Raw genomic sequence first — 25,251 nt, 5'->3', positions numbered from 1 at the left:
CAGCCTCACACTTCCTCCCCCTCCTGCAACCTCCCGCTTTCTGCCCGTTGCCCGGCGACGCCGCCTCTATTTATAGCCCCGCCTCCCCCGGGGCGGGGCCAACAGAAGGGCGACATGTGAGCAGCGCTGCGGCCAATCAGAGCGCTGCGGCTGAGGGTTGAGCAGGGCGCGAGTGCCGGCGTGACGAGACAGCCCGCCTCACGCGCCCAGGGAGGCCGAGCGCGCGCCCTTTGAACCAAGGCCCAAAGACAAAGGGCGGGAATAAGACCCCGCGAGGCCTCGTGTTTGCGTCGCAGCGCCAGGCCCGGCCCCGCCCCGCCCCCGGGTGAGCGGGGCGACTGTCCGCCATCTTGCTGAAGGATTTCTCCCCAGCTACAAACCCGGGTTACTCCGGCAACCCGCCGCCATCTTGGTGAAGGAATGTGGGACGTCCCCGCGCTGCCATCTTGGTTCAAAGGGGAGGAGGAGGAGGAGGACTGGGCGGGGAAAGCACATTCTCACTCACTTCACATGTTTTAGGGCAAATGCTGAGGGATTGCAGCTGAACAAAAAATAATCCGGTCAAACATTATTTCTGACCAGCAAAGGAAGAAAAAATATCCTGAAGAAAACCCAGGAGCTGGCAGGGTTACTTTTAGTGAGAAAGAGACTCCGGTCATGTTAGTCTGAGGGAAAGTCAGAAGAAAAGACCGCTTCAGATATTAGTGCCACATAAACTAAACACTGCCGCTGACAGGAAAGCCTTTCACTCACATTGGGCTTCATTTTAGCCCCGTGAGGTGACAGAAAAAAGGAAGAAAAAAGTAGACCCGGGGGCAAAACCATTGAAAAGACTGAGGGATCGAGAAGGGCACAGAAATCCGAGGGAAAAGTTGAGTAAATAAGGTGGCCAACCTCAGGAAGGGATGGGCAAAACTCAGAGTGACAGGGAAGATACTGAAGAGGGCAAGGCCATGTCTGAGAAGAGCAAATCGGAGGTGAGATGAGGGCAGATTTCAAATGGAAACCAGAAAGAAAATGCTGGAGAAATGTATTGTTTGCAACTTGAGATGGGGAAGATTCAGCTGCTCAGTCCCACAAGATACCAATCACATTAATACTGTCAGTAGGGAGTGGCTGAGTTCCCCAGTGTTTAGATTGGATCACTAACATTAGTATTGAGCAGTGAGACCATTTGGCCCATCGAACTTATCCTTCCAGTAGAAACTTAAGATTCCCTTATCACAATATCTAACTGCTTAAATTAATTCATTTTTGTTTTTTGCCTCTACTACCCTCCCCAGGCGACCATTTCAGGTACTGATAATTCCTGCTGTGACCTTCGTTCTGAACTTCTCTTTTACCAGGTTTATCCTAGTCTTGTAGTTACAATTTAACTGAAAGTACTGCTGTGGATTTGTCTTTCCTGTTCCATGTATTACCTTCGGTCTGATCAGAGACTGAGCAAATCTCCCAAAACATGAGTGATCTGATCGAGGTGTTTCAAAAGAAGGTCCACCACCATCTTCTCAAGGCAACTAGGGATGGACATTAAAGATGGTTTTGTCAGCATTGACCACATCCTGTGTAATAATTAAAAAGGGAATTGACAAGATAGATGATTTCCAAAAGTAATTTTGCTGATCGTGAAATCTGTAAGAAAGGGACATAAATTTAAAACTAAGCTATTGAAAAGGTAATCCAGGAAAACATTCTTAAAGCAAAATGTTATGGGAATGTGAAATGCACTACCACAGGAGGCCATTGATGCAGATTTAATTCAGTTATTTAAAAGGTGATAGATTCTTGGGTTGTCAGGATATTAGGTGAAAGGTGATGGTGGCAAAACATGAATGGGGTTAAAGGGTTTTATCTAACATACTTAACAACATGTTCAGTGGACTATTCCTGTTCCTGTGTTCCCTGAAGTTACGAGACTGATCTCGACCATGACGTTCAGGTGAGTGTGAATAATGTTGTACTGAGCTGAGAGGAATCGGAGGCATTCACTGGGTGTCCTTAAATCGCTCAAAAACAAGTACCGAAATCCTGCTGTAGGTTATTTGGTTGCAATTGGCTGTGGAATGTGCGTGTGCGCTTAAAGAAAGAGAGGAAGAATAATTTTTAAAAGTGGTGGTGAGTGGATTTTTAGACTATGCCCCCAGTCCTTGAATCCCCAACCAGGAGAAATAGTTTCTCTCTATCTACCCTATCTGTTCCCCTTAATACTTTGAAAACTTTGATCAGATCACCCCTTAACCTTCTAAATTCTAGGGAATACCACCCTAATTTGTGTAATCTCTCCTCGTAACTTACCCCTTGAAGTCTGGGTATCATTCTGGTAAACCTATGCTGTCCTCCTTCCAAGGCCAATATATCCTTCCTAAGATGTGGTGCCCAGAACTGCTCACAGTACTCCAAGTGTGGTCTAACCAGGGTTTTGTATCGCTGCAGCATGACTTCTACCCCCTGTACTCTAGTCCTCTAGATATAAAGGCCAGCATTCCATTAGCCTTTTTCATTATTTTCTGTACCTGTTCATGACATTTTAATGATGTTTGTACCTGGACCCCCAAGTCTCTTTGGACCGCCATTGTTTTTAGCTTTTCATCATTTAGAAAGTATCCTGGTCTATCCTTTTTAGGTCCAAAGAGGATAACCTCTCACTTGCCTACATTGAAATCCATTTGCCACAGTTTTGGCCGTTAACTTAATCTGTATAATGCTGAGTTATACCACAACCGCAGAGGTTACCACTCGCTAAATGTGCAGTTGGTGTGTGACCATGCTCAGCATATCATGATGGTGAATGCCCAGTATCCTGGCAGCAGTCATGATGCTTTTATTCTGCGCCAGTCCGCTACTCCCTCGGTCTTTGAGACACCAAGACAAACCAGTGGGTGGCTACTGGGCGACAAGGGCTATCTCTTGACCACCTGGTTCGTGACTCCACTGCGCAATCCAACCACCCATTTTTGGAGGCTACCGAATTTCGAGCCCTACCTCTCTTTTAGGGATTGTGGGTGGTTTGTGAAGACCAAAGCTGAAGTAGTAAAACTATGCATCTAACCTACTCTCTCATTTTCCTGAATGCACTGATTCATGCTTCCTAAGTCTAGGCTGACTTAATGTGCAGCCCTGATGGCATTTCCCAAATGGCTGTTCTTCATGTGTTAGACTCATCATTGTTGGAGAAGATCTGTCCCTTTTTTGTATACACGCAGAGACCCTTTCCACAACTGATGATTAGTTAGTATTTAGTGGGAATCCTGGCTAATTTTATTCCCTCCCTTGCAAAAGGGTGCTGAGGTAAATTGTAATTAGACTTGGGTGTACAGGGCACAATTTGCAGATGACACAGAACTTGGAAGTATACTGAACAGTAAGGAGGATAGTGATAGACTTCAAGAAGATAGACAGCCTGGTGGAATGGGCGGACACGTGGCAGATGAAATTTAATGCAGAAAAGTGTGAAGTGATACATTTTGGAAGGAAGAACAAGGAGAGGCAATATAATGTAAAGGGTACAATTCTAAAGGGGGTGCATGAACAGAGACCTGGGGGTATATGTACACAAATCGTTGAATGTGGCAGGGCAGGTTGAGAACGTGGTTAAAAAAGCATAAGGGATCCTGGGCTTCATAAATAGAGGCATAGAGAACAAAAGCAAGGAAGTTATGATGAACCTTTATAAAACACTGGTTCGGCCTCAACTGGAGTATTGAGTCCAATTCTGGGCACCGCTCTTTAGGAAGGATGCGAAAGCCTTAGAGATTGGTTCCAGGGATGAAGGACTTCAGTTATGTGGATAGACTGGAGAAGCTGGGGTTGTTCTTCTCATTCCAGAGATGGTTGAGATGAGATTTGATAGAAGAGTTCAAAATCATGAGGGGTTTAAACAGAGTAGATAGAGAGAAACATAGAAGATAGAAACTGTTCCCATTGGCGGAAGGGTCGAGAATCAGAGGACACAGATGTAAGGTGATTGGCAAAAGAACCAAAGGCGACATGAGGAAAACTGTTTTACGCAGCGAGTGGTTAGGATCTGGAATTCACTGCCTGAAAGGGTGGTGGAGGCAGATTCATTGTGGCTTTCAATAGGGAATTGGATAAGTACCTGATGGAAATAAATGTGCAGGGCTATGGGGAAAGGGCAGGGAGTGGGACTAGCTGAAGTGCTCTTGCAGAGAGCCAGCATGGGCTCGACAGGCAGAATCGCCTACCTCTGTGCTGTAACCATTCTATGATTCTATTAAGTTTACCACATTTGCTGAGATCAGCAAACTTAACACAGGAGTACAGTATCAAACATGGGAACTTTCTGATATGTGTGGCTCAGGACTACACTGGGGAGCAACTGTATTTATCCAACGGGTAGTTGGGTAGGTTTGTTTATTAAATATTCGAAAACAACTAATGAACAGGAAAAATAGACAAACACTTTGACTTGTACACAATCTCTTTAGTCATACAGGCAGTCTTGAGGCAGCTATTCTTTAATTCAGAAGCGGTGAGATACAGTTTTACCGTCACATTCTGCATTTCAGAACCAAAAAGCCCCATCACAGATGGCATCCCAATCAGAAGAGGATAAAGCTGAAGTTTCCAGGGGCTTCACTGAGGACAATGCCTCAGCGATGGAAGAGACAGCTCCAGTTAAAAAGATCAAAAGAGAAACGAGCACCTTGCTTTGTGAAAATGAGTCTTGTAGCGAATCCAATAAAGGTATTTGTCCTGGAATAAAGGATTTCAGTAAAGTATTACTATTTTGAACAATTATTTTTTGAATGAGGAAGAGATGCTCCATGTTGATAATGTGACCACTACCGTAGTCATTCAAATCAGATTAACACAGTGTCTTGCATTATTATGTAAATGTCTACAGCATCTTCTGTGTAACCAGAAACAAACCTTACATGCAAGAATATTACAATTAATTGGTTCAATTTTTCTTCATGATCTTTTTGATTTATTTCATAGTTGTCTGTACTGGAAAGATCTTGGGGTCAGCAAATGAAGAAACAACCAAAAAGACTGAAAGCAGAAGATACAGTTTCAGAAATAGAGAGAGAAAAGTTGATACTGAAGAAAGGGAACTTTGTGACGATGATTACCTGTGTATGTGCAAAGTAACCTATCCATTTCCTCAGGGCAGGAATAATTTATTGGGCATTTTGGTGTGATGACACAAGGGCCTTGGTAGGCCAGGGGATTGGTGGAGCAATGCAGCATGTCAGAGTGGTGGGACAGGAGTGCAGGCCTGTGTTTGCCCACAAACAGGCACCGATTGTTCTTTTTCATTGAGGAAAAACAATCACAAATATGATCCCCAAACTATTGATAATAATTCTGGAATCTTGTAATAAAATAGAATAGGACTTTCAGTAATTATAAACTAATGGCCCCTGATTACAGGGAATAGCAGCTCCTTGTCTAAGATATTGAAGCATCCTATGCCAGCCTGCAGCAGGACCTGGACAAAATCCAGGCTTGGGCTGACAAGCGGCAGCTAGCATTCAAACTTATGAACAGCAAGCAATGACCATCTCCGAAGAATTGACGGTGCAGCCAGAATTAAGTTGGGAGTCAGCATGGTTTGGGAAGGGGTGTGGGGACAAGATGATGGCATAACTGAAAGGGCAAATTTGAGAAGTGACACTGTCCCCAAGAGTGATTTGCCTGATAGTTTAGAGGGACTTTTGTTACTGGATATGCAGGTTGAACTTCATGCAAAGAATGAGGTAGCTATAGGAGGTAATTCAGCCTCCTTGTGCAAAATTCCCTTCCTGCCCACTCCAATCTTATCTGGTGCGGCACAGCCTGGAGATACTGTTGACAGTTTTTGCAATGCTGTTATTAATTGTGGTCAGTACTGCCTTCTTGGAGTAAAGAACCGAACATGTCGCCCAGAACAAGCCCTTGTATACAACAGAGTGGGGGAAGATCTGACTGGCACTGGGTGTAATTTTCATAGAGGGAAGATGCCCCAAGTGTTTTCACCAGCTGATAGATCATGGAAATATCGTGTGTGTGCAGACTGAATTGCAATCAAACAATGAGGCAAATCAATCTCAGTACAGTACTAGCACCTTTTACCTTCATGAACACTGAATAATGAATTGAGATCCTGATCCATCTTTAATTTGTATTTTATGTGTTAGTTTGTGAAGACTGCGAGACATTTTTTATTGAAGAATGCCCTGTGCATAGCCCTGCAGTGTTCCTAAAGGACATGGTGGTGGAATTCGGTCAGCCAGACAGAGCACGTTTAACCCTTCCGGAGGGTCTCAGCATAGCGACTTCAAAAGTTCGAAAAGCTGGTCTTGGTGTATGGAATGAAGGGCAGGTTATTCCCAAAGGCGTTCACTTTGGACCCTATGAAGGAATAGTATCAAATGAAGAAGCAGAGGCTGTCAGTGGGTATTCATGGGCGGTAAGTGACTGCTGTCGTTATCAAGTTCCTTATTTTATAATAAAGTTCAGGACTTATTGGAATTTATTTTCTATAAATTATCCAAGGTTCCCATTCCTGGTTGCTGTTCAGTGAGTCCTACTGGTAAGTAGACAGCGAGTGAAGACAGAATTAGTCTTTGCTGTGAGGCCTCTTGTGTTCACTTAGCCTGTCAACTCATGGAAATGTTCACAAATGAAGAATGGATTACTGGGTGTGTTTATTGTAGGGCTGGGAGCAGCCACGGAACTACCCGAACATGACTCACCACAATCAGGAAGCGAGAAAGCAAACATGCTTCTATCTGACTGGAACCCACCAAACACCACCACAGAGGAAACAATTGCAATTCACCCCACTGAGTCCAAAGGTGTATCAAAGTTCACAGTGCCTTCCCCACAGCTGATAGTGCCAGTGCTGAGAGAAAAATCCTCTCACACCACTGAGGCCATAGCAGACTCCCAACTATTTATAAAAACTCTGCCACCCACCCCGCCCCCAGCTGAGGCAGCATGTTCACACTCTGAAACAAAATCCCTCACTAGAATTCCTCCCCACCCCCCTGCCAGCTGAGGCAATTATTGAACTCCGTGACCGCGAATTCTGAAGTCTCAGCGCTGGCCGGTCAGACTGGTTTTGCTGAGAAATGGTGGCTGCCTTGCTTTCGGTGGGTCCTGCGGTGGCCGCCATTTTGCGAGGTCGGTAGTGCTGCCGTTGCCTGCGCATGCCCCAGATAGTTAGATGAGACAGATCGTCACATCAATGGGCTGGATTTTCTCAATGGAGACAAGTTGGAGGCGGGACTGTTGCTTGTGTCAATGTCCCGTCTCTACCCTCGTCTGACCAACCAGAGGGATTTTCCCCTGATTGACCTTGTTAAGCCCGCCCTGCTGGCTCAGCAGGCCAATTAGCGAGGAAGTCACTGACAGCACGTCTGACGATGACGTGCTCTGTCTGTCAAGACTTGAAAGAAGAATTGTCAGTGTTTGACAGCTCTGTGAGGCTGTCAAACACTGACATTCTCTGTAGTTTGATGAGTGCTTGTGTTCAGGACTCATCAAACCTTTCAATTTGTCGATTTCACATGGCTGTTGGTTCGGAGGATCCAACAGCCAGTCTGTGAAATCGACAAGGAGGATGTCGGGTCTCCCGATCCAGAGAGGATGAAGGCTGTAGGAAGAAAACAAGGTAAGTGACTATTTTTTTACACTTGTCACTCACCTTACATACTTACCACTCCACACTTGCACCCATCACTCACCTCTACATCATATTTCCAGGTACCTCCGACTGCCGAAGACCTCCTCCACGTCACCTCCAACCCGGCGGGGTTCTCCGAGGTCGGGAAGCCTTCAGCTGTGAAGGTAAAATGGCACTAATCCTTTCTTCTGCCTGTTAACAGGCAGTTAAAAGTATTTAATGCCTTTCCCGCCTCCAGGAGACGGGACCCGAAGCAGCACATCTTCCCACCTCCTGGCACTTCTGCTACTTTACAGTGCCATTTGCTTCTCCTCCATTACTCTCCTCCTCCAGAACTTCAGAGTCAGGCTGGGCTGCTGAAAGTGCTTGGGTATCTGAAAGGAGAAATGCACAAGGGTCGGGTTGTGTTGAGGTAGGAGGGAAAGCCAGATATCCATGCATACACCATCAGCAGCGTGCAAGTGAAAAGAGATTGTGGGATGAGGGATAGTGGGCTGAGAGAAGAAGGATTAGGTATAAGCATACCGTCATCATCAGCAATGTTTTTCACTTCCCCGCACTCCACGGACTCTGTCACTGCCCCAACAATTATTGCGAGCACTACTTCCCTCAAGTCCATGAGGTTCTCAATTCTGACTTGCCCTTCTTCTTACTTCTTAGGCAGTCCCTGGGAACCGAGGATGACTTGCTTCCACATTAAACATGAGTTCTCAGGTGACTGATCAGTCCAATGCAGGACCGACAGTCTCTGTCACAGGTGGGGCAGATGGTGGTTGCAGGGGCGGGCAGGTGGGTGGGATGCTTGGGTTGACGTAGACTCCTTGCGTTGCTTGCGCTTGGCTGCCGCTTGCTCCTGGCGAAGAGATTCTAGGTGTTCAGCACCTTCCCGGATGCGTCTCCTCCATTTTGTGTGGTCTTGGGCCAAGGATTCCCAGCTGTCGGTGGGGACATTGCACTTTTTCAAGGAGACTTTGAGGGTGTCCTCGAAGCATTTCCTCTGCCCGCCTGGGGCTCTCTTGCCGCGTCGGAGCTCCGAGTAGAGCGCTTGTTTTGGGAGTCTCGTATCGGGCATGTGGACGATGTGACCTGTCCATTGGAGCTGATCGAGCGTGGTCAAAGCTTCGATGCTGGGGATGTTGGCCTAAGCGAGAACACTAACGTTGCTGCACCTATCCTGCCAATGGATTTGCAGGATCTTGCAGAGGCAGCATTGGTGGTACCTCTCCAGTGATTTAAGGTGCCTGCTGTAAATGGTCCATATCTCTGAGGTATACAGGAGGATGGGTATCACTACTGCTCTGTAGACCATGAGCTTGGTGCCGGGTTTGAGGTCCTGGTCTTCAAACACTCTCTTCCTGAGGCGACCGAAGGCTGCACTGGCACACTGAAGGCGGTGCTGGACTTCGTCATCGCCGTTTGCCCTTGTTGACAGAACTGCCACCCGATGACCCTTCACCCATCTGCTGGTGCTCCCGGAGGTTGTGCGGCAAGTTGGCCTGCAAGAGAAAGGAAGTGTCAGTGAGTGTGGTACAATATGTTTGGGTGATGTGCCTGCCATGGTTGAATAGCTGGAAATTTGTGCAAGGTGTGAGATGTGGGTGTAAGTCTTGCAGCAGTGGTAAGTGTGTGAGGTATGAGTGGTGCTGGCTAGAGATTGTTGGTAGGTGACTGATGGGGGTGTGGTGCATTGAACAGTGTTTGCGATTCATGGCACAGATAGTGGGATATGGTATTTGAAGATGCATTTACTCACCTTGACCAGTCGTGTGAGGTCACTAAACATTTTGCAGCACTGGATCCAGGTTCTGCAGACAACACTCATCATACTGACAGCTTCAGCAGTCTCCACCCACAGCCTTCTTGTGTCCGTGGGCCTCCTGCCCCCTGTTGGTAGAGGACCTGTGGATGTCATAGAACCTCCAGGATCAAGGCCTCCAGTGCCACATCAGAAAATCTCCTTGCCCTTTTTCTTGGCTATTGGGCCATGGTTTTCTCCACAATGACAATGAGGTGTTTGTGCAAAAAAGCACTTCCCCTGTATTAGAGCCTTGAACAAACTTTATTGGCCACTAGACTCCACCCAATATTGGCCCTCCGAATCAGCACTAAGACAATCAGCAGCACATTTCAGCGCTACGATCATTATAATGAACAGGCAGCATGAATTTTATGTGCTGCCTGCACTACTTTGAACGGGCGTGGGCACATCGTGCTGCCCGCACCTGTTTTTGGGCCTTATCCAATTTCTAGGCCTCTGTCTATTGCATTCTTAGCTTGATTCCCCACTCCTGTTTTTGAGGAATAGAGCCTGTTGGTATTGGGTGACCTTGTAGCTGTTATCATTTTAATCCAATGGCTTTGTACTGAGCCAAGGTCAACTAAGAATGAGCCTACATTCCAGTCCCTTGTACTTTGTTCATCTTCTGATTAATTTAGTCCTGCTGCTCTAATTCAGGTATTATCCTATTAAAGCAGTTCCAGGAGATTCCCAGAGCCTGCTGTCATTGTATTTATGAACAAAGGTGAGTCAGGCATCACCTCAACAAACTCTCATCATTCCTAGTTTCAGAATGTATTGAACAGTAGTTGCCAAATCCTGGGCGCTCTGACGATACAGTAATTCAGGGACCTTTCCTGACTTTACAAAGCTTCCTGAAACTGTTCAGCACCATTATACTATTTTTCGAGCTCCTATGCTGCATCATTTCAGTCCCAGCCATCGTGTTGAACTGGGCACTGGGATAAAAAGGTATAATCACAGAACACAGGTAAGAGGAAGGTCAATTTTTACTCAAAGACGTGGGAGGCGATGTAATAGAATCTTGCAATACGTGTTAAGCCTTATGACAGTCTAATATAAAGATAAAGTTGCTTTTAAAATTTTTATTATTCCATTCTTTTTATCAAAATACTTTTCTGCAGATCAGCAAATCCAACAGGGATTTTGAATACATTGATGCGAAGGATGAATCTACATCAAATTGGATGAGGTGAGGGAAGACTGATACCATATTGTGAGGATCACAAGATAGTAATGGATGAAGAAGATCATTTGTCCCATTTCATTTGATCCGTCCAGTACAATATCCCACCCAACAGCCAGTCAGCCTTTCATTCTGGGTGGCTGTGGCTGGGAAAACGAGCCAAATTTTTTAATCAGCTCTAGGCATTATATTCAGTATGAACTCCGGGAAACCCGTATTTCTGAATTGCTGCACCTCTCCCACCCCCCGTCAGACACTCCCTCCTTAGAAATATTGGGGCCATTATCTTTCGTATCTACACTGAAGTGATTGGTCCCCACTGAGTGTCCTCTCCTGACAGTATGTTTGAAATTGAAATTTGTCCATGGCTGGGGACATGTTCTCATTCTAACTCGCTATACTAATATGCTTTACATTCTGTATTCATTTTACAATTTTAACTTATTTTTGGCCACTTAAATATTTGTATGTTATGTTCCAGGTTTGTTAACTGTGCCAGAAAGGAGGAGGAGCAGAACCTTGTAGCCTTTCAGCACTGCGGCAAAATTTATTACAGGACTTGCAAGCCTGTTCCTCCTCGGTGCGAGCTGCTGGTCTGGTATGGTGATGAATATGCCAAGGAACTCGGTATCAAATGGACCACAATGTTGGTGGCAAAACAAGAACCAAAATGTAAGGATTCTGATCAAAATAGGGAACTGTAGCCAAAGTATCATTTGTTTTCTGTTATACTCTCAAAGGTGTTTGATAAAGTGCGACGTAATAGACTTGTCAGCAAAATTGAAGCCCATGTGATCAAAGGGGGAATGTTAGCGTTGATTCAAAATTGGCCATGAGACAGAAAGCAAAGAGTAGTGCTGAATTTTTGTTTGAGACTAGAGGGAAGTATACAGTGGTATCCCCCAGGGGTCAGTATTAGGACCCCTGCTCTTTCTGATACATATTTATGATCTGGACTTTGACAATTGGGGGCATAATTTCAATGTTTGCAGATGACACAAAGCTTGTTCACAAATGAAGAATGGATTACTGGGTGTGTTTATTGTAGGGCTGGGAGCAGCCACGGAACTACCCGAACATGACTCACCACAATCAGGAAGCGAGAAAGCAAACATGCTTCTATCTGACTGGAACCCACCAAACACCACCACAGAGGAAACAATTGCAATTCACCCCACTGAGACCAAAGGTGTATCAAAGTTCACAGCACCTTCCCCACAGCTGATAGTGTCAGTGCTGAGAGAAAAATCCTCTCACACCACTGAGGCCATAGTAGTAAACAGTGAAAAGGATAGTAGAAGTTTTCAGGAAGATGTAGATAGACTAATGAAATAGGAAGTTACATGGCAGATGAAATTTAATGCAGAACAGTGTGAAGTGATGCATTTTGAAAGGAAAACTGAGGAGAGGCAACATAAATTAAATGATAACATTTTAAAGTGGGTGCAGGAACAGACACCTTGGGATTCACATACTCAAATGTTTGACGGTGGCAGGGCATATTGTTAAGGCTATTAATAATCATTTGGGACCCTAGGCTTTATCAATAGAGGCATGGAGTACCAACGCAAGGAAATTATGGTAAACCTTTATAAATCACTGTTTAGGCCTCAGCTAGAGTATTGTGTCCAAATCTGTGTGAATCATACCAGGGATGGGAGACTTCAGTTATCTCATAGTAAAAGGATCCTCTGGGAAAGAGTGATCATAATATGTTAGAATATCACATTGGGCTTGAGAGCGAAATACTTATGTCTGAACTAGTGTCTTAAACTTAAATAAAGCCAATTATTTAGGTATGAGTGGTGTATTGGCTATGGTAGATTGGAAAATTAGATTAGAAGATATGATGGTAGATAAACAGTGGCAAACATTTAAAAACATATTCCATTATTCTCAGTGAATATACATTCCTTTGAGAATTAAAAACTCCTGTTGAAAATTGATCCATCCTTGGCTAACTGAAGAAGTTAAGGATAGTATTGGATTAAAAGAGGCTTATAATGTTACAAAGAATAGTAATAAGCTTTAGAGACCATCAAAGAATGACCAAAACATTGATAAAAAGGGACAAAATAGAATAGGAGAGTAAAGTATCAAGAAATATAAGAACAGATTGTAAGAGTATCTACAAGTATGTAGAACGGAAGAGAGTAGCAAAAGTAAGCATTGATCCCTTAGAAGCTGAGACAGGAGAAATTATAATGGGGAATAAGGAAATGGCAGAGACCTTAAACAAATATTTTGTATCTGTTTTCACAGGAGAAGACAAAAAACATACCAAAAGTAGTGGGGCACCAAGGGGCAAATGAAAGGAAGGGAAATGATTAAGAACAGTAGAGAAAAAGTACTTGAGAAAATAATGGGACTAAAAGCCAACACATCCCCTGGACCCCTACATCCTCGGGTTCTACAAGAGATAACTGCAGAGATAGTGGGTGCATTAGTTGTGATTTTCCAAAATTCCCCAGATTCTAGAACAGTCCCAGCGGATTGGAAGGTAGCAAATGTAACACCGCTATTCAAGAAAGGAGGGAGAGAGAAAACATAGAACTACCGTCCAATTAGCTTGACATCAATTGTCGAGAAAATGCTGGAATCCATTATTAAGTAAGTGGTAACAGGGCATTTAGAAAATCGTAATATCATTAGGCAGAGTCAACATGGTTTTATGAAAGAGAAATTGTGTTTAACAAATTTATTAGAGTATTTTGAGGATGTAACTCGCAGGGTAGATAGTAAATTTGGATTTCCAAAAGGCATTCGATAAGGTGCCACATAAAAGGTTGTTATGCAAGATAAGGGTTAAACATAGAAGATAGGAGCAGGAGTAGGCCATTCGGCCCCTCGAGGCTACTCCGCCATTCAATGCGATCATGGCTGATCATCCAAGTTCAGTACCCGGTCCCTGCTTTCTCCCCACCCCCCTTGATCCCTTTAGCCTTAAGAAATATATCCAACTCCTTCTTGAATATATTTAATGAATTGGCCTCTACTGCCTTCTGTGGTAGAGAATTCCACAGGTTCACCACTCTCTGGGTGAAGAAATTCCTCCTCATTTCATCCTAATAGGCCTACCCCTTATCCTTAGACTGTGACCCCTGGTTCTGGACTCCCCGACCACCGGGAACATCCTTCCTGCATCTAGTCTGTCCAGTCCTGCCAGAATTTTATAAGTTTCAATGAGATCCCCCCTCATTCTTCTAAACTCCAGCGAGTACAAGCCCAGTCGACCCAATCTCTCCTCATACGTCATTCCTGCCATCCCAGGTATCAGCCTGGTGAATCTTTGCTGCACTCCCTCCATGGCAAGAACATCCTTCCTCAGATAAGGCGACCAAAACGGCACACAATACTCAAGGTGTGGCCTCACCAAGGCCCTGTACAACTGTAGCAAGACATCCTTGTTCCTGTACTCAAACCCTCTCGCTATGAAGGCCAACATACCATTTGCCTTCTTAACCGCCTGCTGCACCTGCATGCTTACCTTTAGCGACTGGTGCACAAGGACACCCAGGTCTCGTTGCACTTCCCCTTCTCCCAATCTATTGCCATTCAGATAATAATCTGCCTTCCTGTTTTTGACACCAAAGTGGATAACCTCACATTTATCCACGTTATATTGCATCTGCCATGCTTCTGCCCAATCACCCAACCTGTCCAAATCATCCTGTAGTTTCTCGGCATCCTCCTCACAGCACACACGCCCACCCAGCTTTGTGTCATCTGCAAACTTGGAGATATTACATCTCATTCCCTTGTCTAGATCATTAATATATATTGTGCATAGCTGGGGTCCCAGGACCGATCCCTGCCGTACCCCACTAGTCACTGCCTGCCACTTGGAAAAAGACCCGTTTATTCCAACTCTTTGCTTTCTATCTGCCAACCAGTTCTCTATCCAAGTTCATGCGGTTGAGGGTAATTTATCAGCATGGATAGAGGATTGTTTGACGGACAGAAAAGAGAGAGTAGGGATAAACTCATCATTTTCGGGTTGGCAGGCTGTAACTAGTGGGGTGCCCCAAGGATCAGTACTTGGGCCTCAGTTATTCACAATTTATATTAATAACTTAGATGAAGGGACCGAGTGTAATGTATCCAGGTTTGCTGACGTTACAAAACTAGGTGGGAAAGTGAGCTGTGAGGAGGGCACAAAGAGCCTGTAAAGGGGTATAGACAGGTTAAGTGAGTGGGCAATAAGGTGGCAGATGGAGTATAATGTGAGGAAATCTGAGGTTATTCAGTTTGGTAGGAAGAATAGAAAAACAGAATATATTTTAAATGGTGAGAAACTATTAAATGTTGGTGTTCAGAAAGATTTAGGTGTCCTCATACAGGAAGCACAGAGTTAGCAAGCAGGTACAGCAAGACATTAGGATGGCAAATGGCAAGACGGTCTTTATTGCAAGGGGGCTGTAGGACAAGATTAAGGAAGTCTCGCTACAATTGTGCAGGGCTTTGGTGAGACCACACCTGGAGTACTGTGCACAGTTTTGGTCACCTTATCTGAGGAAGGATATACTTGCCTTAGAGGCGGTGCAACAAAGGTTCACTAGATTGATTCCTGGGATGAGCGGGTTATCCTATGAGGAGAGATTGAGTAGATTGAGCCCATACACTGGAGTTTAGAAGAATGAGGGGTGATCGCATTGAAACATATAAGATTCTGAGGGCGATTGTAGGGTAGACTGAGAGGCTGCTTCCCCTGGCTGGACAGTCGAGAACTAGGGGGCATAGTCTCAGCATAAGGGGTTGGCCATTTAAGACTGAGATGAGGAGGAATTTCTTCACTCAGGGAGTTGTGAACCTTTAGAATTCTCTGCCCCAAAGGGCTATGGATGCTGAGTCATTGAGTATATTCAATGCTGAGATAGATAGACTTTTGGAATCTAGGGGAATCAAGGGATATGGAGATCGGGCGGGAAAGTGGAGTTGAGGTTGAAGATCAGTCATGATCTTATTGAATGGTGGAGAAGGCTCGAGGGGCCGTATGGCCGACTCCTGCTCCTAATTCTTATTGTTCTTATATAATATAACATAAAAACAGAAAATGCTGGCAATACTCAGCAGGTCAGACAGCATGTGTGGAGCGAGAAACAGAGTTAACGTTTCAGGTCGATGACCCTTCGTCAGAACTCTTATGATCTTATGTTATGTATAGAGACTAAAGAAGCTGGGGTTGTTCTCCTTAGAGCAGAGCAGGTTAAGGGCATTTTTAATAGAGGTGTTCAAAATGATGTGGGGTTTTGATAAGAGTAGATAGAGAGAAACTGTTTCCACTGGCAGGAGGGTCAGTAACCAGAGGCCAAAGATAAAAAGTCAGGGCAGATGAGGTAAAATCTTTTGACGCAGTGAGTTGTTATGATCTGCAACGGACTGCCTGAAAGGGTGCTGGCAGCAGCTTCAATAATAACTTTCAGAAGAGAATTGGACATATACTTGAAAAGGAAAACATTGCAGGCTATGGGGAAAGAGCAGGGAAGTGGTACTAATCGGATAACTCTGCAAAGAGCCAGCACAGACATGATGGCCCAAATGGCCTCCTGCTGTGCAGTATGGTTCTATGATAATTGACTGCCTTGTGACTTTTATGTTCTAACAGAGGATAGAGAGTAGATGGAAGCTTGAGGTGCAACTAAGTTTTGTATCTGCTTTAACGGTTCCCAGTTTCCCTACCTGGACAGTGGGTGAGGTGGGATAGTTGCCCTCAGTACTCTTGGACTGGGAAGGGATGAATTCAGCAAGTGTCTCCCCTCCTGATCCCGATACAGTGACTCTTTGGTGTGTCAATGATCCTCAGTTGGTCTCACTGTTGTCTCTCAGACAATGGTTGTTATCCACAGTAGAATAGGCTCTGAGGTCAGGAACTGCCCCCTTAAAAATCATCGTCCTACTTTCCAGCTGAAGAAAGAATTGCTCTCATATCGAGCGTTGGATGTACTCGGGATGGCCCAAAGTCCTTTACATCGAGTCACTTTGAGAAGAGCGATCGCTGTCGTTCTGTTCGCAAATTCAGCAGCACAGGTTCCACACACAGCAAGATCCCACAAACAGCAATCAGATAAATGGTCTGGTAATGAGATTGTTCTTGTCCAACTTAACAGGCTGACAAGGACACAGTTTAGCCCGGTTTGAAAGATGACACCTCTGACAGTGCAGCACTCGCTCAGTACAGCACTGCAGTGTCAGCCTGGATTATGTTCTCAAGTCTCTGGAGTGGGACATGAACCCACAACCTCTGACTCCGAGGTGAGAGAGCTAAATACTGAGCCGAGGCTGATTGAGGTTATCACATTTTCGGAGACAGAAGTATTGCCCCACCCCCCACCCCTCCACATCTAGTGAGGTTTTCATGTATTGCCTCCAAAGTGATATTTTCTAACACCAATCTGCCGGCCGAGGCAGTGTTACACCCCCACCCCACTGAGACATTGTCCCCCCACACACTTCCCGCGGGTGTAAGCCCCCGACCTGCACTTACCTGACGCGCCGGCCGTTGAGCTGTGGGCCCCCGTGGGATTCCGATCCTGGGCCTCCTGCAACTGCCGGCGCGCAGTGCCTGCGTATCCCAGGGGCGCAGTTAGTTCGGTGCGTCTCCTGGGATCACGTGGGCCATGGGGAGCCAATTGGAGCAGGGAATGCTTCATTCATAAGTTTGACAGGAAGGGCTGTCAAACTTATAAATACTACAAGCCCCAAAACATCACTAAATCTTCAAATAAATGTTTTTTTTACATCACAATTTTTAAATAAACTATAAATTACATGAAATAACTATTTTAAACAAAAATTTAAATTTTTGAAAAAAATTATTTTATTTTCAACGGGGCTAAAAATAAACTTACCTTTACATAGAGATAGGAACAGGAGTAGGCCATTCGGCCCTTCGAGCCTGCTCCGCCATTCAATGAGATCATGGCTGATCTTCGTCTGAGATCATAGCTGATCTTACCAGTTCAGTACCCCGTCCCCGCCTTTTCTCCGTAACCCTTAATCCCCTTAGCCTTCAGAAATATATCCAATTCTCTCTTGAAAATATTTATTGAATTAGCCTTCACAGCCCTCTGTGGCAGGGAATTCCACAGGCTCACCACTCTTTGAGTGAAGAAATTCTTCCTCATCTCTGTTTTAAATGATTTGCCCGCTATTTTTAGACTGTGGCCCCTGGTTCTGTGCTCCCCGGCCATTGGAAACATTCTCTCTGAATTCAGCCTGTCCAGGCCTGCCATAATTTTATATGTTTCGATGAGATCCCCTCTCAATCTTCTAAACTCCAGTGAGTACAAGCCCAAACTATTTAATCTCTCTTCGTAGGTCATTCCCGCCATTCCAGGTATCAGCCTGGTGAATCGCCGTTGCACTCTTTCCATGGCAAGAACATCCTTCCGCAGATGGGGCGACCAAAACTGTACACAATACTCCAGATGCGGTCTCACCAGCACCTTGTACAGCTGTAGTAAGGTATCCCTATTCCTATACTCGAACCCCCTTGATATGAAGGCCAACATACCATTTGCCTTCTTAATCGCCTGTTGCACCTGCATGCTCTCCTTCAGTGACTGGTGCACAAGAACACCCAGGTCCCTCTGCACTTCCCCATCTCCCAATCTATTGCCATTTAGATAATAATCTACCCTCCTGTTTTTACCCCCAAAGTGGATAACCTCGCATTTATCCACATTATAGTGCATCTGCCACGTATCCGCCCATTCCCCCAACCTGTCCAAATCACACTGTAGCCTCCTGACATCCTCATCAGAGCCCACCCCTCCTCCTAGTTTAGTGTCGTCAGCGAATTTGGAAATATTGCATCCAATTCCCTGATCCAGATCATTTATATATATTGTGAACAGCTGGGGTCCCAGGACAGATCCTTGCGGCACCCCGCTGGTCACTGCCTGCCACTCCGAAAACGAGCCGTTTATTCCAACTCTCTGTTTTCTATCCGCCAGCCAGTTCTCTATCCACGTTAATACTTTGCCCCCAATCCCATGAGCCTTAATTTTGCATGATAATCTTTTGTGTGGAACCTTATCGAAGGCTTTCTGGAAGTCAAGGTACACCACATCCACTGGCTCTCCCCCATCTATTCTACCAGTTACCTCCTCAAAAAATTCCAGCAGATTAGTCAAACACGATTTACCCTTTGTAAATCCATGTTGACTCTGTCCGATCCTTTCCCCATTTGTCAAGTGCTCCGCTATTTTATCCTTAATAATGGACTCTAGCATTTTGCCCACAACCGATGTAAGGCTTACTGGTCTATAATTCCCTGCTTTCTCTCTACCCCCCTTTTTAAAGTATTTAAAAATAATAAACCTGCGGAAAAAATGTTTAAATTTTAATTAATTCACCACTTACCTTGTAAAAAGCAGGCCTTGCGACTGCTTTTTACTTGTCTAACTTTTGGAGATTTACCCTCCCGGGAAAACCTGCAAAAAAAAACGTAAGTTCAATGTGCATGCGCAGCCACTCCGGCGCACGCGTTCGAACTCTGAACCCCTTCTTTCAGGGGAACGGAAGTGCCGGTTCCCCGCGCCTGCGCAGTGCATGCAGGAAACCGGCACTTCCATTGGGCTTACGGGTGAGTTCCCCATGCGTACTCACCCATGGAGACCCGAATTTCTGGGCCAATTGTTATTAGAAAACTTACTTGGAGTAGTTCAAGTTGAATAATTGAGCATTCCCTGCTACCAGGAAATATGTATCCCATTAATTACTACATTTAAACAGGTCTCTGTAACCTGAGCTTTTCCCGTGTCCATTCATGTGTGCACTTTGGCTACCGCTCCGGACCCGAGCCATTCAGTACATTTCCACTTTCTCCCCCTCTTTTCCTTTGCTCTCTGTCCCTCCCTGACCGCTCTCTCCTGTCGTCATGCCCCCTTTCATCTCTCCTTTCGGATACACTGCCGTCCCAAATCCCTACCCCAATCCTTCATTACTCTTCGACCTTCCTACTCTCTGCTGCCATCCCAGGTTTGTTTCCTTCTTAGATAAGCTTACAGATTCCCTCTGTGCCTCTCTTGGCATCCTATGAAGGGCCCATCGAGGCACTCGTTGCTGCCTCCTTACGAGCAGCAACCCCAACTGTCCTATTCGACTCTCTCGCCGACCTTCCCACCCAACATGCCCACTGGGGCAAATGTTGCCAAACTCCTCCCCATCCAACTCATCCCCCACAGTGCTGACACTGGATGCTGGCAGTGGGGCAGCCATCGCTGACCCTCTTCACATCTCCCTCCAGAATGTCCGTTCACTTGCGAACAAGGCCCTTGCCATCCATGAGCATGTCGTGGATGATTGCATCAACATCATGGCCCTGACGGAAAGTTGGTTGAGGGGTGATGACACCTTATCGTTAAATGAAGCCTCCCCGCCTGGCTATACCTTCCACCACTTGCTCCGCGCGGACTGCCTTGGTGGTGGTGTGGCTCCCATCACCAAATCACACCTTGGTCTGTCCCCCTACTCCTCCGGCACTTTCTCCTCCTTTGAGCATCTCACCCTAGTCCATGCCTCTCACCTCTCATTTTAAATTCTCTTTCTCTAACGCCCACCCAAGTATCATAAAAATGTTATTCCCACGATATCTTCACTGCTTTCCTTCCCCAGCCTCTGCACCGAACGACTTCTCATTCTCTGATTTCAACCTCCATCTCAATCCATCATGCTCTCGCCTCTGAATTCACTAGCCTCCTATCCTATCCATTCTTATCATTCTAATCGTAGACAGAGAATCACCTGCAACGGCTTCTCTTCCCACTCCCGCACCCTTACCTCTGCTGTTACGGTCACGGAAGGAGCGTTAACGTGGCCAGAAATCCTTCCACCACTTCATACAGTTCCCCAAAGGGAACAGTGTGAAGACACGTACGACGATGACCTCTGCTGTCCCCCAAGGATCGATCTTTGGTCCCCTCTTATTAATCATCTGCATGTTGCCCCTTGGCGACATCATCCGAATGTTTCCACATGTACGCTGATGACACCCAGCTCTACCTCACTACCACTTCTCTCGACCCCTGCACGGTCTCTAAATTGTCAGACTGCTTATCCGACATCCAGTTCTGGATGAGCAGAAATTTTCTCCAATGAAATATTGGGAAGACCAAAGCCAATGTTTTCGGTCCCCACCACAAATTCCGTTCCCTCGCCACTGACTCCATCCCTCTCCCTAACATCTGTCTGAGGCTGAACCACATTGTTCACAACCTTGGTGTCATATTTGACCCTCAACTGAGCACATATCCGCAGCATAACTAGGACCGCATATTCCCACCTCCGGAACATCGCCCATCTCCGCCCTTGCCTCAGCTCATCCGCTGCTGAATCCCTCATCCATGCCTTTGTTACCTCTAGACTTGACTATTCCAACGCACTCCTGGCTGGCCTACCACATTCTACCCTCCGTAAACTGGAAGCGATCCAAACGCGGCTGCCCGTGTCCTAACTCGCACCATGCCCCGATCACCCATCACCCCTGTGCTCGCTGACCTACATTCGTTCCTGGTTAAGCAACGCCTCGATTTGAAAATTCACATCCTTGTTTTCAAATCCCTCCGTGGCCTCACCTCTCCCAATCCCTGGAATCTCCTTCAGCCCCACAACCCCCCGCGATATCTGTGCTCCTCTAATTCACCCCTCTTGAGCATCCCTGATTATAATTGCTCAACCATTGGTGGCTGTGCCTTCTGTTGCCCAGGCCCTGAGCTCTGGAATTCCCTGCCTAAACCTCTCTGCCTCGCTACCTCTCTTTCCTCCTTTAAGGCGTTCCTTAAAACCGACGTCTTTGGCCAAGCTTTTGGTCACCTGCCCTAATTTCTTCTTCTGTGGCTCAGTGCCAAATTTTTTGCCTTATAAATATTCCTGTGAAGAGCCTTGGGACGTTTTACTACGTTAAAGGCGCTATATCAATATAAGTTGTTGTTATTTATAAAGATACAGTGAGCTTCATTGCACTGTTGGGGCCCCTGGCAACTCCCAGCCAGTTCCCTTTTATTCAACACTTGCTGTTCAATTTTCTATCCACTTTTAAGAAAACTGATTTCCACACTGGTTTATAAAAGTTATTGAAAGAGGATTGATATCTACCTTGTTCCTTGGAGGATTTCAAAGACTGAATGCATCAACCTTGAAATCTTTGCTAGTATTCATTAAAGGATGTGTTTATTTGCAACACCTAAAGCTCTGATTGGTTCCCTTGGATGACAAGTCCTGATTGCTGATTGGTCCCCTTGGAGGACAAGACACACCCAGCAGTTTCTCTGGAATGTGTAATTAGATCCTCCCAGCCGACGTAATCAGTTACTTTGCAAAGTGTAATTCGAGCCATTCTGACTGCGAACTCCAGACAGAACAGAGCTCACTTGGAACAGACAGGGCTCACCCTCGCGGGTTAAGACCATCTCCCACCCCCCAAACAAGTTCCTGACCCCCTCCCCGCCCAACTTCCTGACCCCCTCCCTACCCCACCCAACTTCCTGACCCCCTCCCCATCCCACCCAACTTCCTGACCCCCTCCCTACCCCACCCAACTTCCTGACCCCCTCCCCATCCCACCCAACTTCCTTACCCCCTCCCTACCCCACCCAACTTCCTGACCCCCTCCCCATCCCACCCAACTTCCTGACCCCTCCCCACCCCACCCAACTTCCTGACCCCCTCCCCACCCCACCCAACTTCCTGACCCCCTCCCCACCCCACCCAACTTCCTGACCCCCTCCCCGCCCAACTTCCTGACCCCCTCCCTACCCCACCCAACTTCCTGACCCCCTCCCCATCCCACCCAACTTCCTGACCCCCTCCCTACCCCACCCAACTTCCTGACCCCCTCCCCATCCCACCCAACTTCCTGACCCCCTCCCTACCCCACCCAACTTCCTGACCCCTCCCCACCCCACCCAACTTCCTGACCCCCTCCCCACCCCACCCAACTTCCTGACCCCCACCCCACCCAACTTCCTGACCCCTCCCCCCCCCACTCTGACCCCCCCCCCACCACTCCCCCCCCCACCCCCCAACTTCCTGACCCCCTCCCCACCCCACCCAACTTCCTGACCCCCACCCCACCCCACCCAACTTCCTGACCCCCTCCCCACCCCACCCAACATCCTGACCCCCTCCCCACCCCACCCAACTTCCTGACCCCCTCCCCACCCCACCCAACTTCCTGACCTCCTCCCCACCCAACTTCCTGACCCCCTCCCCATCCCACCCAACTTCCTGACCCCCTCCCCACCCCACCCAACTTCCTGACCCCCTCCCCATCCCACCCAACTTCCTGACCCCCTCCCCACCTCACCCAACTTCCTGACCCCCTCCCCACCCCACCCAACTTCCTGACCCCTCCCCCCACCCACTTCCCCCTCCCACCCCCAACTTCCTGACCCCCTCCCCACCCCACCCAACTTCCTGACCACCTCCCCACCCCACCCAACTTCCTGACCCCCTCCCCACCCCACCCAACTTCCTGACCCCCTCCCCACCCCACCCAACTTCCTGACCCCCTCCCCATCCCACCCAACTTCCTGACCCCCTCCCCATCCCCACCCAACTTCCTGACCCCCTCCCCACCCCACCCAACTTCCTGACCCCCTCCCCACCCCACCCAACTTCCTGACCTCCCTCCCCACCCCACCCAACTTCCTGACCCCCTCCCCACCCCACCCAACTTCCTGACCCCCTCCCCACCCCACCCAACTTCCTGACCCCCTCCCCACCCCACCCAACTTCCTGACCCCCTCCCAACCCCACCCAACTTCCTGACCTCCTCCCCACCCCACCCAACTTCCTGACCCCCTCCCCACCCCACCCAACTTCCTGACCCCCTCCCCACCTCACCCAACTTCCTGACCCCCTCCCCACCCCACCCAACTTCCTGACCCCCTCCCCATCCCACCCAACTTCCTGACCCCCTCCCCACCCCACCCAACTTCCTGACCCCCTCCCCACCCCACCCAACTTCCTGACCCCCTCCCCACCCCACCCAACTTCCTGACCCCCTCCCCACCCCACCCAACTTCCTGACCCCCTCCCCACCCCACCCAACTTCTGACCCCCTCCCCACCCCACCCAACCTCCTGACCCCCTCCCCACCCCACCCAACTTCCTGACCCCCTCCCCACCTCACCCAACTTCCTGACCCCCTCCCCACCCCACCCAACTTCCTGACCCCCTCCCCACCCCACCCAACTTCCTGACCCCCTCCCCACCCCACCCAACTTCCTGACCCCCTCCCCACCCCACCCAACTTCCTGACCCCCTCCCCACCCCACCCAACTTCCTGACCCCCTCCCCACCCCACTCAACTTTCTGACCCCCTCCCCACCCCACCCAACTTCCTGACCCCCTCCCCACCCCACCCAACTTCCTGACCCCCTCCCCACCCCACCCAACTTCCTGACCCCCCCACCCCACCCAACTTCCTGACCCCCTCCCCACCTCACCCAACTTCCTGACCCCCTCCCCATCCCACCCAACTTCCTGACCTCCTCCCCACCCCACCCAACTTCCTGACCCCCTCCCCACCTCACCCAACTTCCTGACCCCCTCCCCACCTCACCCAACTTCCTGACCCCCTCCCCACCTCACCCAACTTCCTGACCCCCTCCCCACCCCACCCAACTTCCTGACCCCCTCCCCACCCCACCCAACTTCCTGACCCCCTCCCCACCCCACCCAACTTCCTGACCTCCTCCCCACCCAACTTCCTGACCCCTCCCCACCCCACCCAACTTCCTGACCTCCTCCCCACCCCACCCAACTTCCTGACCTCCTCCCCACCCCACCCAACTTCCTGACCCCCTCCCCACCCCACCCAACTTCCTGACCCCCTCCCCACCCCACCCAACTTCCTGACCTCCTCCCCACCCCACCCAACTTCCTGACCCCTCCCCACCCCACCCAACTTCCTGACCCCTCCCCACCCCGCCCAACTTCCTGACCCCCTCCCCACCCCGCCCAACTTCCTGACCCCCTCCCCACCCCGCCCAACTTCCTGACCCCCTCCCCACCCCACCCAACTTCCTGACCCCCTCCCCACCCCACCCAACTTCCTGACCTCCTCCCCCACCCAACTTCCTGACCCCTCCCCACCCCACCCAACTTCCTGACCTCCTCCCCACCCCACCCAACTTCCTGACCCCCTCCCCACCCCGCCCAACTTCCTGACCCCCTCCCCACCCAACTTCCTGACCCCCTCCCCACCCCGCCCAACTTCCTGACCCCTCCCCACCCCGCCCAACTTCCTGACCCCCTCCCCACCCCACCCAACTTCCTGACCTCCTCCCCACCCCACCCAACTTCCTGACCTCCTCCCCACCCCACCCAACTTCCTGACCTCCTCCCCTCCTCACCCAACTTCCTGACCTCCTCCCCACCCCACCCAACTTCCTGACCTCCTCCCCACCCACCCAACTTCCTGACCTCCTCCCCACCCCACCCAACTTCCTGACCCCCTCCCCACCCCACCCAACTTCCTGACCCCCCCACCCCACCCAACTTCCTGACCCCTCCCCACCCCACCCAACTTCCTGACCCCCTCCCCACCCCGCCCAACTTCCTGACCCCCTCCCCACCCCACCCAACTTCCTGACCCCCTCCCCACCCAACCCAACTTCCTGACCTCCTCCC

The 25,251-nt window shown here is 48.5% G+C and overlaps 1 protein-coding gene across 1 annotated transcript; it reads left to right on the top strand.

The window, feature by feature from the left end:
• The first annotated feature begins 905 nt into the window (after nt 1–905).
• LOC147091211 (histone-lysine N-methyltransferase PRDM7-like) lies at nt 906–11,438 on the top strand. The gene is made up of 6 exons (XM_085976481.1): nt 906–977; nt 4,527–4,704; nt 4,960–5,097; nt 6,141–6,412; nt 10,553–10,620; nt 11,096–11,438. The coding sequence occupies exons 1-6, from the start codon at nt 906–908 to the stop codon at nt 11,316–11,318; spliced, it is 951 nt and encodes a 316-aa protein (XP_085832607.1). The 3' UTR covers nt 11,319–11,438.
• The last annotated feature ends 13,813 nt before the right edge of the window (nt 11,439–25,251 follow it).

The sequence above is a fragment of the Somniosus microcephalus genome, unplaced genomic scaffold (assembly GCF_052327205.1).
Source record: "Somniosus microcephalus isolate GS21.2 unplaced genomic scaffold, FLI_Smic_1.0 unresolved_chr3, whole genome shotgun sequence".
Lineage (NCBI taxonomy): Eukaryota > Metazoa > Chordata > Chondrichthyes > Squaliformes > Somniosidae > Somniosus > Somniosus microcephalus.
Note: the sequence above shows the minus strand (reverse complement) of the source record. Positions and strands in the feature narration are given on the sequence as shown.